Source organism: Neophocaena asiaeorientalis, unplaced genomic scaffold, assembly GCF_003031525.2.
Source record: "Neophocaena asiaeorientalis asiaeorientalis breed wild unplaced genomic scaffold, Neophocaena_asiaeorientalis_V1.1 scaffold253, whole genome shotgun sequence".
NCBI lineage: Eukaryota > Metazoa > Chordata > Mammalia > Artiodactyla > Phocoenidae > Neophocaena > Neophocaena asiaeorientalis.
Window position 1 is genome coordinate 5,151,646 of NW_020174553.1, and position 16,760 is coordinate 5,168,405.

Below are 16,760 nucleotides of genomic sequence, written 5' to 3' on the forward strand. Positions count from 1 at the left end.
AAAAAAAAAGGTTGTGATTAATCATCCTTTACTTTTTCCCCACATGATTATGAAATGACAGATTTTTATGCAGATTTTTGGTTATATGTATTAAAGTGTAATTAACATACACTGAAATTAACTCGTGTACAGTTGTATGAATTTGACAAATACATACAGTCATTTGTCAAATTCATACATACTATACATACTATAGTATACTATACATACTATATACACATATACATACTATAAAATCAAGATAGAGAACATTTACATCACCCCAAAAAGTTCTTTTCTGTCCCTTCGTAGTCACTCTCATTCCCCTATACTCCCAAGTCCTTGTAAACACTGATCTATTTTCTATTCCTGTAGATTGTGCTTTTTGCAGAATGTTACATAATAGAATCATGCAGTGTTAGCTGTTGTTTGGTTTCTTTCACTTTGTACAACGTGTTTGAGAATCATCCATGTTTTTGCATGTATCAATAGTTTGTTCTTTTATATTGCTATGTAGTATTGTATGAATATACCATAGTTTGTTTATTCATTCACTGATTAATGAACATTTGAGTTCTTTCCAGTTTGGGGCAGTTATGAATAAAACTAATATAAACATTTGCGTACAGTTATTTATATAGACATATGTTCTTTTTTTTCCATTTATAACTATTTCTCTTTTTTTCATATTTATTTATTTGGCTGCGTTGGGTCTTGGTTGTAGCAAACGAAATCTTTTGTTGCGGTGCACGGGCTTCTCTCCAGCTGTGGCACTCGGGCTCTAGAGCGCATGGGCTCAATAGTTGCAGGGTGTGGTCTCTCTAGTTGTGGTGCACGGGCTCCAGAGCACGTGGGCTCAGTAGTTGAGGCACGCAGGCTCTCTAGGTGTGGCGCACAGGCTCTAGAGGCTGCAGGCTTAGTTACCCCGCAGCATGTGGGATCTTAGTTCCCCGACCAGGGATCGAACCCTCATCCCCTGCATTGGAAGGCAGATTCTTAACCACTGGACCACCAGGGAAGTCCCTCTTTCTTTTTTTAATTTTTATTTTATATTGGAATGTAGTTGATTTATAATGTTAGTCTCAGGTGCACAGCAACATGATTCAGTTATACATATACATATATCTTTTCTTTTTCAAATTCTTTTCCCATTTAGATTTTTTTTTTTTTTTTTTTTTTTTTTTTTTTGGAGCCCTCCCATTTAGATTATTACAGAATCTTGAGTAGAGTTCCCTGTGCTATACAGTAGGTCTTTGTTGGTTATCTGGTTTAAATACAGTAGTGTGAATATGTTAATCCCAACCTCCTAATTTATCTCTTCCCCCCACCTTCCCCCTTTGGTAACCATAAGTTTGTTTTTTAAGTCTGTGAGTCTATTTCTGTTTTGTAAATAAGTTCATTTGTATCATTTTTTTTAAGATTCCTTATATAAGCAATATCATATGATACTTGTCTTTCTCTGTCTGACTTACTTCACTTAGTATGATAATCTCTGGGTCCATCCATGTTGCTGCAAATGGCATTATTTCATTCTCTTTAATGGCTGAGTAATATTCCATTGTATATATGTACCACATCTTCTTTATCCAGACATATATTCTTATTTCTTGGGAAAATACATAGGAATGGGATTCCTGCTTTATAAGGTAAATATATGTTTAACTTTTTTTATAACAGCTTTATTGAGATATAATTCACATACCATGAAATTTATCCTTTTGAATTGAATAGTTCAGTGGTTTTTAGTATATTCACAAAGTTGTACAACTATCACCACTAATTTGAGAACATTTTCATCACCCCAGAAAGAAACCCCATCTGTACCCATTAATCACATCACATTTTCCCTCACTCCTGTCCCTAGCAACCACTGTCTATTTTCTGTTTCTATAGATTTGCCTATTCTGGACATTTCATATAAATGAAATATATGATATGTAGTCTTTTATGAATAGCTTCTTTCACTTACCATAATATTTTCAAGCTTTGTTCATATTGAAGCATGTACTTCATTCCTTTTAATAGCTGATTAATATTCTACTGTATGGATATAGCACATTTTATTTATCCATCATTCAGTTAATTACAGTTTGTGTTACTTCTCCTTTTTGGCTATTAAGGAATAATGCTTTATGAACATTCATGCAGAAGTTTTTGTGTAGACATAAGTTCTTGTATCTTCTAGGTATACACCTAACAGTGGGATTACTGGGTCATATGGTAACTGTGTTTAACTTTTTGAGGAACTGGCAAACTGTTTTCCAAAGTTACTGTACCGATTTACATTCCAATTAGCAATATACGAGGGTTCCCTTTTCTCTACATCCATTTCAATACTTGTTACTGTCTGTCTTTTTTATTATAGCCATCCGAATGGCTTTGAAGTGTTATCTCATTGTGGTTTTGATTTGCATTTCCCTAATGATTAACGGTGTTGAACATATTTGTGGTTATTGGCCATCTTTAAATCTTTGGAGAAATGTCTGTTCAAATTCTTTGCCCATTATTTAAATTGGTTTATTTCTCTTTTTGTTGTTATGTTGTAGGAGTTCTCTGTACATTATGGATATTAAATTCTTATCCTATATATGATTTTAAAATATTTTCTCCCATTCAGTTGTCTTCTCACTTTCTTAATAGTGTCCTTTGAAGCACAAAAATTTTAATTTTGATCAAATCCAATTTATCTGTTTTCTTTTTTGTCATTTGTGCTTTTGGTGTTAGATATTATCTAAGAAATTGTGTCTAATCTAAGCTCAAACAGATTTAGTTTTATATTTTGTCCTAATATATGTTTTAAGGTTACAAGAAACCACCAAACTATTTTCCAAATGTATTGTTACATTTCCTTTTAATGACTTAATGGAAGTTTTAAAGAAGTCATTTTTAAAAATTTCTTTAAAAATCAATTGCCATAATTGGATAACTGTTTATAATACATCACAGTCAAAGGACTAGCCTCCTTATTATTCAAAGAGCTACGTAAATAAATAAGTAAATATTAACAGTCAAGTCGAAAAATTGATTTGAACAGAAACTTAACCTAAGGAAATAAAAATAATTCAAAGGTACGAAAAAATTCTGTGTTATTTGTAAGAAGAGAAATAAAAATCTAAACTGTATGAAGATACCCATTTTCATATATCAGATTGACAAAAACAAGAAACGTGTGGGTTAACACGGAAAAACAATTTGTCACACAGAGCTGGTGAGAATATAAATATACATAACCTTAAGACAAAGCATTACACTATTTAAATTGCAACTGCGTATATCACAATATCTGGCAATTCTGCTTTGAAAGATTTATCCTGTAGGTGTGCTTGTATATTATGTAAGTATATTGCAACATTACTTACAATAGTAAATGGTTGTAAGCAGTATAAATGTCTATCATTAGGAGCCTAGTTAAATAAATTAGGATTCATCTATGAAAGGAAGTATTTCTTTGGATATAAAAAATGAAGTTCTTTATGTAGTGTTAAGGAAAGCTCTGCAGAGTATGTTGTTAAATGAAAAAGGCAGAGTTTGGGATTATGCATGCATGTTTTTATTTACTTATATTTGCAGAAAGTATTCACTGGTAGTCTTGATTGTTTACACAAACAAAACTGGGTGGTTGGAAACAGATGGGGGAGAACCTTTTGGCTGTGTGCTCTTTTGTGCTCCTTAATTTTAAACTATTCTATTTACCTATTGAAAACAATGTACAAATGTGTAATTAGTGATAAAAGAAACTTGGAAGCATACTTCTATTTTTTGAGGAAAATGAAGCATTGTTACATTTTCATGGTAACTATTTCCCAGGGTAATACGCAATAGATACTAAAGGCTCTCTTATTTTAGGTAGAAGCAGTAAGCACTTCGGTGCAGGATTCAAGTGTACTGGTACAGAGAAGCACACTGGACCTCATACTCTTCTGTTTTCCATTCCACATGAGTCAGGTAAAACAGTAATGCCAGTATCAACATAAGGCATTCTTTCGACATTCATAGATTCCTGATGTGTAGTTATTTTTAAAATTGGATTTAAGTTGTATTCTCTTGTTTTATAAACCAGTAAGCACATAGAAAACAAGTTCCCTTTTTAAGGAGTGGAATTTGTGAAATTTGGGGGAAAATAAGATTTATTGATTTGGATAAGAATATGAAGAATGAAATAGATTATTTCATACCTTTAAAAAAAAGTTTTAACCTTTAAAAGGCAAGAGGTATTGTTATTCATTGCTAGCTGTGAGTAAGCCAAGACTCTGAGACCCAGGCCTTCTACCTAGCTGTTATCTCTGTCCTAATGTCATCTTTTCTTGGTTTGGTGATTTGGGGTATGTATGTCAGACCCTTAGCAGAGTTGGCTGTAATTTGAAAGCCAAATATTTAGTTACTCTGACATTCTCTAGTACAGTTGAAACTTGAACAAGGGTTTGAACTGCACAGGTCCACTTATATGCAGATTTTTTTTCAGTAGTAAATACTACAGTACTACAGAATCCATGGTTTTTTGAATCCTAGGATGTGGAACCGTGGATATGGAGGGCCGACTGAAATTATGCTTGGATTTTCCATTAACTGTCGACACTCTTAACCCCCTCTTTGTTCATGGGTCAACTGTACTTTCGTGACAGATAATAGCTCACTTAAATCGTAAATGAAGCTGGAACTTAATTTAATTACTATCCTCATTTTTTAAGGAAGTGATCTAAATTCTTTTGAGTTCTAAATTATGATGAGCAATTTAGAGCACGAATGTGTAAGTATTCAGAATGGTGGAACTACATACCTAACAAATGTAATAAGAAATGGAAAACTTTTACCTCAGAAAAGTAAGTTTGTTTCTAAAACGTCATTAGCAGAAAAGACTATTATTTGGGATTTTGTAAGAGCTGTGGTTAGTAGATAACTAGTGAATTTTCATTATAATTTGCCATGCTCAAATTTTTCTTTTATTGCTTTATTCAGGTTGAAATTGAGTTACTAATAATTGAAGAATCTTATACTTCATTGCCTATACTGTTCCCTAGTAATAGGAACAGTATATTTATAGGGGTGGGACATAAACCACCCCCAGTTTCTATTTTAAGACTTGCCATCCTTAAGCCAAGGGACTTTATTCTGCCTCTGGCTTTTCACAAAAACAGCTGCTGGGGCATATCGGTGTAGTCTGAACTTACCAGTAGAGAGGTGGGAAAGCAGCCCACAAGATAAGAATGATTTTTTACGATGGCTTCACAGGCGAATTCTGTAAAACATTTAGAGAAGAGCTAACACCTATCCTTCTCAAACTCTTCCAAAATATAACAGAAGGAGGAACACTTCCAAACTCATTCCATGAGGCCACCATCACCGTGATACCAAAACCAGACAGAGATGTCACAAAGAAAGAAAACTACAGGCCAATATCACTGATGGACATAGATGCAAAATCCTCAACAAAATACTAGCAAACAGAATCCAACAGCACATTAAAAGGATCATACACCATGATCAAGTGGGGTTTATCCCAGAAATACAAGGATTCTTCAGTATACGCAAATCAATCAGTGTGATACACCATATTAACAAATTGAAGGAGAAAAACCATATGATCACCTCAATCGATTAAGAGAAAGCTTTTGACAAAATTCAACACCTATTTATGATAAAAACCCTCCAGAAAGTAGGCATAGAGGGAACTTTCCTCAACATAATAAAGGCCATGTATGACAAACCCACAGCCAACATCATCCTAAATGGTGAAAAACTGAAAACATTTCCACTAAGATCAGGAACAAGACAAGGTTGCCCACTCTCACCACTATTATTCAACATAGTTTTGGAAGTTTTAGCCACAGCAATCAGAGAAGAAAAGGAAATAAAAGGAATCCAAATCGGAAAAGAAGAAGTAAAGCTGTCACTGTTTGCAGATGACATGATACTGTACATAGAGAATCCTAAAGATGCTACCAGAAAACTACTAGAGCTAATCAATGAATTTGGTAAAGTAGCAGGATACAAAATTAATGCACAGCAAAGAAATATGTGGCTCAAAAGCCTAAAATGTTTATTAAAAAAACTTATTAACCTTTACTGTTAAACATTCCCATTGCTTTCTTCCCTTTCAAACTTTCAACGCTATTAGTCCTTCAATATACTGATAGATGATTCAGCAAGATCTGAAGAATTGAGTCATGGTAGACTTAAATGGAGACGAACAATGTAATCTCACTAGACCAGTACTTCTCAACCTTTTTTCAGCCTGAGCTTCTTTCAGTACTTTCTTACTTTACCATCTCTGTATCCCTACCAAGCAAAAAGATTTTCTCTGCCTTCCTTCTGTAATTTGCATTATGAAAACAATAGCTGTGTTGAATATGTTTTTTTAAAAGTACATACTCCACCCAGACCAATTCTAATACTCTTCCCCCCGCATTACTATACCATATTATTAGATTACCTGAGAAAAAGGATCAAAGGATCATGACAGAGTATTCTTTGTTCCCCACTTTCCTCCTTTCCATGTCTTGCATGTAATAAACTCATAACAAGTATTGATTGTAATGGTAATTTAAGAGAGCCTTCATTACCTTATCCCAAAAAGAGTGATTGCTGTTAGGCGTGTTAGCACTTTACAAGTTTATTAGACTCTCTTTATTAATTTTATGGAAAGTTGACCCTAATCTCTAGAAGTTAGACCTTTAATTGAGATTATAATAGAATTTTTTTCCATATTAGCAATACGTAGTGATGTCAATAGTAATCAAGAAGTGACTTCTTACTTTCTTAGGAAAGTAAGTTTTTCTCTCAAAATAAGATTGGAAGACATTAGTACTTTTCATATCTTGTGACAATATCTGTGACCTACATGTATCTGAGGTTAAATAGGTAGATCAGCAGTTCTTTGGTTTCAGGACCCCATTACATTCTTTAAAAATATTGAGGATCCTAAAAATTCTTTTGCTTATGTAGGTTAGATCTATCTATGTTTATCATATTATAAATTAAAACTGACAAATTTTTAAATATTTACTAATTCATTTAACATAACAAAGTTATCACATGAGTACAGATTTTATGAGAGTATTTTCCAACACGTTAAAAAAATTAGTAGATTAGCATTGTTTGATATTTTTTGAAAATCTCTTTAATGTCTGGTCTCATAGTAGAAAGCAGAATGCTCGTATCTACTTCAGCATTCACTCTGTTGTGATTTTTTTCTTTTGATTGAAGTATATGGATAAAATTTGATCTCACACAGATACTAGTTGGAAAAGGAAGGAATATTTTAATAGCCTTTTTTGTTAAAATAGTATATTTTTCTTTGATACTACGCCAAAACTCAACAAGCCATAGTTTTTTAAAAAATTAGTTGTAATATGAAATCTAAAACCATATCAATGAACTTTTCATAGTGTGTTTCATTAAAATCCACTGGTCTGTCTTGCACTTTGAATAGATCTTTTACCCATACATGCTTTTGTAACATCATGATTGGTTGTTTGGAAAGTGTTGTTTTACTGAATTATGCATATGTCCCAAGTGTTAACACAACAACAATCCCATTTACTAGTATCACCACTGATCTCATCAGTAAAGTCTGTTGGGTATTGGGAAGCTTTCAAGCCAGTTCGGTTCAGTTCAGTATAATTTCAAGCCAAATACAAATTTTCCAAAATTCTAATTTTCTCTTGGAAGCTTAAATTTTATTATTTGCAATAATGAATATTAATTGTTTTCCCTTGAAGTGACAGGCTCAGTTTGTTTATTTTTGAGAAAATGTCTGCCAGGTGTCCAAGCCTGAATAATCATAGGTCATATCAGTCATTCTTTCAGGTAAAAGTGGTATTCTGTGACAAAAAGCTGGTAGTTCACCTCACAATTCAAATAGTCACACAAGTGCTTTTCCTCGAGACATCCATCATGCTTCAGTTTACAGTAGGAGTGCTTTATGTATACTCCTTTCATTACACAGAATATTAAAAGACAGGTACTCAAGAGTCAATATTTAATAAAATAAATGTTTGCTGTTTAATCATCATTCTTAAGTGAAACTGACTTTTCTTTTTTTGTTTTTGACTTTTACTGTAAATACATAACAGTAAAAAATACAATGACTACAAGTACGGTGGATGCCACTGCTGGTACTGCTTCTTTTTGTGTTAAGATGCCAGCAGTTTTACCCGGTATTGCATGATCAGAGCCAATGTTAACACATCAAAAAAGGCAAACAACATCTTGGTATTGTTTTATATATATATTTTTACCTTGTGGTCCTCCTGAAAGGCTCTTACAGATCCCCAGGAGTCTGGGAACCGCCGTTTGAGAGTTGCTTAGAGAAATAGAAGACATCTGTGTTCAGATGAGTGCCTGTATTTTGGCAGCTATTGATGATCTGTGTTCTGTAACATGTCAGTTACTTCTCTAAGATTCCTTTAAAATAGGCAAGCTGGGTGAATTCCTTTCTAATACTGTCTGTCAAAAAGCATGGTGTAGTAAAAAGTTGGGTAGTCTGATTAAGGAGAGGTGCATTCACTATCAGCTGGGCACCAACAAGGCATTTAAGTACTTAGGCCCTATGAGGCTCTGGTCCTTTATTCTAAAGTGGTTGTGAGACTAGGTGATTTCTACCATACCTTCTAATGCTCAAATTCCAAAATTCTATTCTAAAGTGATTATCTAGTAATATTCTTAAAATTGCCAGCAATTTAATTAATTGCTTTCCTTTTTTCTTTTAACTTGAACCCTTTTAGCTGAAACCAGATCTCCTTTAGTAAATCATATTTTAAACATCTAATTAAGGCTATTAGGAAAGAGGCAAAGAAAAAAGTGAATTATTTCTCTTTAAAAGACCTTCAGTAAAATGAAAAAAAGAAATTAAGATTTGTTAAAGCTGGGTGATGGTTACAAAAAGGGTTCATTATATTGTTTTCTGTATTTCTCTGTGTTTGAAATACTACAGGATAAAAATTTTAAAAACAAGAAATGAAAGACTTGGAATTGATGAAGATAGTGAACTTCTGAAGAGTTTATTTATAGTCACTTGACACCACTACGAATGTGAAAGACTAAAGGCGTATTATTTTCTTGTGTCTGTCCCTTCTGGCTCCAATTTCTTTGTTTCTGACAGATTTTGCTAATATTGGATAGGATAAAAAACTTTAAAATGGAGGTTAAACTATTTCAGTTATAGTTTTAGCTATGCAACTAAATAGCTGTGTTATCCAGCTTTTCTGTTTCCTAATCTGTAACATGGAAGTAATAAGTCCTGTGTTTGAAAGATCAAATGAGATAATGTTGTATGAAAGTACCTCATAAACCCTCAAGTTCTGAATGTACTGTGAGGTATTATTTTTTTAAAGAGGAAGGAAAGTAATATATTTCTGTATGTGATTAAGTATGACCACGTTCCCAACTATTGCAGGCCACTCGACCAGACATGATAAGGATCTTGTCAGCAGCCCTGCACGTAGTATTAAGGAGGGATATGTCCCTGAACCGAAGACTTTATGCCTGGCTTCTCGGTAAGTGTTTGATGTGTGTGGTCTTAGCTAGGAAAGGATGAAGGGAAATTTTCCATACATAAGTATTATCAAGTTTATGTATGTCCTAAATTAAGAAACTAAAAGTTTACTTAAATAGATAATAAAAATAAAGACAGTATGAGTTGTGTATGGTATGAAGAAATCTCAAAAGCTTCTTAGTTGAAGAAGCTGTTTTAATCTATAGGTCGTGTTCCCTTTGACAAGATTTTTTTCCCCTTATAAATTGAGGCTATTATACTCTGAGTATGTAGACAAAGAAGGATAAATTCATAATCAGGATAATGACATAATATCCAAAACTTGAAAGGAATCAGGACTAGTACTCCTGTCCCACACATGTTACCTGTCTCCCACTCAGGCAGTAAAACATTGTGTACACTTTGTTCTTCCGTACTTTTTGTGTTTGGCCTGTCTTCACAACTCTTTACTGCCTGGAGTGAGAAGACACAATATAACTTACTTTGGATTTTCTGAATCTTCAGTTCTTTCACTGTTTGAAAAAAACCAAGATAATTCTGGAAGTTTACTATGATACTCACTTATGTATTGAATTGGTTTCCCTTTATTAAACTATCTAAAATCTCTCTTGCTGACATTGATTGGGCTACTAATTGGTAAGTGTTTAGTGCTGTTTTTGAGATATTTGCTGTTTTGGTATTTAGTGAACAACAGTTTTAAGAACTCCATTTTAATTTATTTTACAATTTGTTTCCATGGAGGTTTTGATAACAACGGTGCTATCATAGGACCCAGAAGCACAAGACACAGCAATCCTGAAGAACACGCTACTTACTATTTCACTACCTTTTCGAAAGAATTGTTGGTTCAGGTAATGGATGCTTTCATTTTATTTTTTGGTTACTCCGTGACCACTGTAGTTACTCAACAAATAACAAATAAGACGAAGTCCTGCCTTGAATTAATTTGCAGTTGAAGGGGTGGAGACAAGACTCACAAACTTCCTAAGAATGACTGTAACAAGCCAATGGCTGCAATGAAATAAGTAAGTAATGGTAAGCTAGACTCACTTCTGTGTAAGTCCTGAGATCTTTTTCTTCATTTACTTTGTTTTCATGAGTTCATCACAACGTAGTTGCAGCTTCTCACCTGTCTGCCCTATGGAAGTTGGAGCTCTTCCAAAAATGAGCCAGGACCTGTGTTATTTACTCTGAAATTCCAGGGAAATTTGGGTTGCAACAAGAATTTAAATGTTAAAACTACTTTTGGGGCTTCCCTGATGGCGCAGTGGCTGAGAGTCTGCCTGCTAATGCAGGGGACACGGGTTCGAGCCCTGGTCTGGGAGGATCCCACATGCCGCGGAGCAACTAGGCCCGTGAGCCACAACTACTGAGCCTGCGCATCTGGAGCTTGTGCTCTGCAACAAGAGAGGCCATGACAGCGAGAGGCCCGTGCACCGCGATGAAGAGTGGCCCCCGCTCGCCGCAACTAGAGAAAGCCCTCGCACAGCAACGAAGACACAACGCAGCCAAAAATAAATAAATAAATAATTAAAAAAAAAAAAACTACTTTTGTAATGGAAATATTAAAATGATCTATAGGCTTATTTCATATTATTTTTACTTCAATTAAATTTATTCAAGATATCTTAAACTGAGAGAGTACATGGTATCTGAAACAGTTTGAAATAAGTGAAGTTATAAGAATACAGTTTTGAGTTACTAATGAGAAAATAATTGCATAATAGTAGATACTGCCATGATAATGAGTGATAGTTTGGAGCATGTTGACAGTCAAGAGGAACATTTTTATCTTTTAGGAAATCAAATAATTCATGAATTTATTTTTCTAGATTTTCTTTACATTTTCTCTAGAAAAAATGGTGGAAAAGTTAAGCCCTTTCTTCTTCTGTCAAGAGAAATGAATATAACTTTTCTTTTCCCCCAGCAGAGGAAAAAAGCCAACTTCAGCAAAAGAACTTCAGAAAAGCAATAGGAGATGTAAATCTCTGTTTACATATGGTTGTATATAAAAATATTTTTCTTAAGAAAAAATCTTTGAATTTGTTTACTTAAATGACTAATGTACTTTTTCTTCTTTGAAGGCAATGGTGGGGATCTTACAAGTGAATGGATTTGGAGAAGAGAGCACTTTAATGCAGGATCTAAAACCTTTTCGTATTTTAATCAGTTTACTGGACAAACCTGAGCTAGGTAATATATACTATCCTAACTATCCTAGGGCATAAGATCATATGTGGTGGTTTTGTATTTCTTCATGATAAATATAAGACAAAGTCATTACTTAGAAAAATTTCTGTATTTTGAGGTGGCCTTTAAATACAGGTTCTCAACAATTCCTTACCTAAAATTCACTCTAGAACATTAAGAAGATACAGATGTACATTCAGCTGGTATATTAACATATGTCTACCCTGTACTACGTAGGTAGCAGAAGATTCACCTTAAAGGTGCTATCTAAGCCCCTCTTAATCCTGATTAAGGTACTGAAATCAAAACACTGATGATCTGTCATGACTATCTTATAGTTCACAGAATTCAAGGATTTGAGCAAAAGTATTTTAGTCATACCCCTCAACCTTCTTCCCCACATCCCCTTTGTTTTATGTGTTTTCCCTTTCTTCACTGTGTACTTCTTATATACTAGATCTCTTGGGAAGATAGTTACGGCACCTGAGACAGAAAGTAAGAAAAACTGAAAATATTAGCAATTATAAAGTGAAATAATAAAGTATGTAGTTTTATTAAATTATGTGCAGAAGTTTTTTTTTTCTTCTTTTTATGTGCAGAAGTTTTAGCAAATATGCATAAGTTCTCTCACCAACTCTTAAAAGAAAAAATGAAAAAATTTAAATATAAAAATAACTTGAGTTGTACCAGTGGCTCTATTACATGGTAATAGATGGAAGTTCAGGAAGTTTTCTGAGGAGATTGGCGTCTCTTATAGCAGTAAAGTTTAGCCTTGTACACCTTTGTATTATTTTAATTAATAATAGTAATATAAGTTACATTCATTGAGTACTCATTATATTCTGGGAACCATGCTACCCATCTTACAGAATTTTTCCTGACCCTTACACTGATAGTCCCATAAGTTTGCTATTATCCTCATTCTGCATGAAGACACCAAAGCTCAAAGAAGTTAAATAACTTGTCCAAGCTAATAGAGCTATTAACTGGCAAAACCAGTTTCCCTGATTTTGTAATTTCTATTACGTCAACCTATATAGTTAGATAAACATTTGTTCAGTTCTTTGCTATTTTACTGTTAGCCTCTCAGGATGTGAAGTTTAGTTTCACTTCTGGAAAAAACATTATTTTTTCAAAATACCTGTTTTAAAGCATACTTTAATTGTGCCAATTTGTAGATAATCATGATTTGTAATCTTAATTATTGTCTTTAATATGTATATTAATTTTAGGACCTGTAATTCTAGAAGACGTCCTCATTGAAGTGTTTAGAACATTATATTCTCAGTGTAAAGCAGAATTGGATCTTCAGATGGAACCACCCTTCAGCAAGGATCACGCTCAGTTAAGCAGGTGGATTACCAAAAAATTAAGCATGACACAAAGGTCCTCCTTTATTAATGTTTGTAAAGTAGACATTGCTACATGAAATTTGTGTTATGAATGAGTGAGTTTGATTTAAAGTATCGCTATATTTTAGTAATGTGAGCTCTCGTAATTAACTGCACTGACCTTTCAAACACGCATGTGTAGCATGAGTGCTGTGTGCAATGCCACCACCTTCCAGGGTTAGTTCTCAGCCTCACCAGTTTAGAAAACTAAATTTTAGCAGTTAATGTGAAGATATAGATTCCAGGGAATTCATTCACACTTATCAAACTCACAAAAGATTAGCTTCCACATGTCAGTTAATAATGAAAGCTGTACCTTGCTTGGTAACCAGGCCTGGTAGTTTGCACAGGGTCGTGCCCTCTTGGTGCCTTGACACACTCAGGAGACCAAAGCATAGATCAGAAGAAGACTTGACCACAGAATTAAATGAATCAGAGGGCACTAGGCGTTCTTTAAAGACTTTTTTTCAAGTGATGGTTCTTTCTTCTTTCAAATTATTTCTATATATATATATGTGTGTGTCTGTGTGTATATACACATTTTTTTCTTTAATCCCTGGGAGAAGTCATATAACATTAGCATATCTTCTTCTCTAAGTCAGTGGTAGATACATGCTGACAAAGTCTTACTTTTTCATTTCTTCTCTACTTTAAGGAGCCTACCTGTTTTCCAGTCTCATTTATCATTATGACAAAGGATCCAAGACAACAATTTCTTTTACATACTTTGCATAATTTTATTTTATTAATTAATGAATTAATTTTTTTTGGCTGCACTGCGTGGCTTTTGGGATCTTAGTTCCCTGACCAGGGATTGAACCTGGGCCCTCAGCAGTGAAAGTGCAGAGTCCTAACTACTGGACCGCCAGGGAATTCTCACTTTGCATTTTATTAGTGTCACCTTGGTGACACTTTGGAGATAAACTGGGCTTTCCTAAAGCATACTTTTATATATTAAAACTTTTTAAGACAGTTTTTGATTTCTGATAAATATTATCCCCTCTGATTTTTGTTTGAGCAGTTAATATTGACTAACTTTGTACTCTGTTTCATTCTGTACACTGCCTGATAATTTATTTTGTCCCATAGAGTATTTAATTAGCCTTTCGTGCTATAACATGCTAGTTGTATTGACAGTACATCACTGTATAGAAAAATAATTGTTTTAATTGTTAGGAAGGGTGACAGGAGATGGTAGTTAGGTGGGTATTTAATAGGCTAGCGGGCTCCCACTTGAAATAACGAAGTTATTTTTCCCTGATGGAATTACAGTAAAAGTGGCTATTGACAGGATTACTTCTTTTTGTTGTTATTGTTTTTCAAGCTAAAAATAATAATTTGATTGAAACTCACCAAGATAAACTTAACCTTTCTCAAACAAATCCTGAATAGTACAGGAAAGCAGAGAAAATTCTTTCAGAATCAAGGCTGTCAATATCAAATCACCGGGCCTTCCCTGGTGGCGCAGTAGTTAAGAATCCGTCTGCCAATGCAGGGGACATGGGTTCGAGCCCTGGTCTAGGAAGATCGCACGTGCTGTGGAGCAACTAAGCCCATGTGCTACAACTACTGAGCCTGCACTCTAGAGCCCGCAAGCCACAACTACTGATTCTGCATGACACAACTACTGAAGCCCGTGCACCTAGAGCCCGTGCTCCACAAGAGAAGCCACCGCAATGAGAAACCTGCGCACCACAATGAAGAGTAGCCCCTGCTCACCACAATTAGAGAAAGCCCGCACGCAGCAGCGAAGACCCAACATAACCAAAGATTAATTAATTAATTAATTTAAAAAATCACTCAGTTTATATGTGTTAAGGGAAACAAAGGAACTTAATGCCAAATTCACCATCAGGCTCTCAAAATAGTTCAAAAAGAACTTCTTGTTCTTCTGCTGAAAGCACAGCTATTTTTCTTACACAAGGTTAATTTCTGATCTTGATCATACATTTGAGTTATGAAAACTCAAACTTGGAAAAATAACTACACATAAAGTGATAAAGTGACCGTAGATAAAAATTATTTGTTGCAATATTCTCACTAGCAAGTTTTCTAGCAAATACTTAGGAATATATACTCCCCTAACAACATTCCACTCACATTTAAATTTGAAAAAGTAGATGTTATATTTATCAGTTTTTGTTTTTTCTTTTTTTTTAGTAAATTAAGGGAAAATAAGAAAACAGCAGAACTGATTAAAACTGCCAACCTTCTCTTCAATTCCTTTGAGCCTTATTATATGTGGGATTATGTTGCACGTTGGTTTGAAGAATGTTGTAGGTACGTTAAACTCTTTTATTCATTTTCATTTAATAGCATTCAAAGCCAGTCTTTGTTATTTTTTTTAAGTTCTTGAGTTTAATGAAAAGAATGTTCTTTTATACATTTTACTACTACTACTGACAACTATCATTTAATGGCCATAATCTGTCTCTACCATGTCACTCTAGAATACAGAATCATTGATCGTATAATCTTAGATTTGAAAAGGAAGTTAGAGGTGAGTTATTCAATCACCAGCATAGATGAAAGATTTTCCCTCTCCAATCTATAGTAATCCAGTTTTTCTTTGTTGCAGAGAAAGTAGCAAATTTGTGGCTGGTGCCTCAGCACACTTTCCCAAAATGCTTCCCACTTTGAATAACAAAAAAGTCCTCGGTCACTTTTATGTTTTTAAAAACATAGAACCAGCCCATATTATCATCCACTCCTTAGGTTGTAAAGCTTAAAAAATGCTCAGAAAACCCAGTAATACTAGTGAACCTGGGTAGAATTTCTGTCTGGATTCTAGACCAAATTCTCTCAGCAGCCGATTAACCTCTCAAGCCTTGGGAGCATAGAGTCAACAAGTAAGCATTTATGATCTCGGGATTAGAAGTCTTTTATAAATATAAAATTAATCCCTTTAACGATTTAGAAAGTTGCTTGCTTACTCATTGAACAGCTACTGCGCACCCAGTGGAAAGGCACTATGCTAGACATATAGACAGTGCCTGTCTTCAGAGAGCTCACAGCAGGAACAAGTAAGACATGCTCATGCATATTCCTAGTACTGCATTAAACTAAAGGTTACGGGTGCCTTAAGAGAGAGATTAAGATGTGGTAGGAATGTAGAGGAATTGTGGGTGTCTTTTCACCACCTGGCCCTGGCCCAGGTTTCTACTTTGTTTTCACATTCACAAACATACACATATACCCTTCTCTAGCTAACCTGGACTATTCCTTGAACAACATTAACTGAGCCTTCAGTGATGCTGCTGAGCTTTCACTCATGTTATTTTTTCGAAAATATTCTTCTCCCTAGCCCATCTGGTAAGGTCCTATAAAGAGGTCACCCCCTTTCAGAAGCCTTCTATGACTCCCTCAAATCTCCCATCAGAATCAACTTCTCCTACCCTATCACATTGTTACGTTATTTGTCTATAGGCTTATATATCTTGCTGGCTAGGGACTGTAGCATACTCTTACTTTGTGTCTTCAGAGTGTAGGGCAGTGTATGGGCAGATAGGATTAATGTGATTTAATGTGCATATTTGTTGGAGGAATAATCTCTACTACTTGTATCAGAAGAGGCTTCTTAGAGGAGGTACCATTTGAAGGATGGCTGCATTCTGGTTGTGAGAGAATGAGGCTGGGAGAGGGTGCCTATCCAGGGGGACAGGTTGGTATGAACAAAGGCCCTGAGGTTAGAAATCAAGCAGCAAATA

At 34.6% G+C, this 16,760-nt stretch overlaps 1 protein-coding gene across 7 annotated transcripts in view; it reads left to right on the top strand.

Moving 5' to 3' along the window:
* Nucleotides 1–16,760, top strand: part of DOP1A (DOP1 leucine zipper like protein A) — an 82,802-nt gene that overhangs the window by 12,801 nt on the left and 53,241 nt on the right. For all 7 annotated transcript variants that reach the window (XR_003004860.1, XR_003004861.1, XM_024757415.1 and 4 more), the window contains exons 5-10: nucleotides 3,826–3,924; nucleotides 9,374–9,473; nucleotides 10,214–10,323; nucleotides 11,557–11,665; nucleotides 12,895–13,015; nucleotides 15,214–15,333. Coding sequence is in view for 5 of the 7 variants with exons in the window: in XM_024757415.1 (XP_024613183.1) it covers nucleotides 3,826–3,924; nucleotides 9,374–9,473; nucleotides 10,214–10,323; nucleotides 11,557–11,665; nucleotides 12,895–13,015; nucleotides 15,214–15,333 (659 nt within the window). In the remaining 2 variants the exon portion in view is untranslated. The remainder of the gene's footprint in view (nucleotides 1–3,825; nucleotides 3,925–9,373; nucleotides 9,474–10,213; nucleotides 10,324–11,556; nucleotides 11,666–12,894; nucleotides 13,016–15,213; nucleotides 15,334–16,760) is intronic.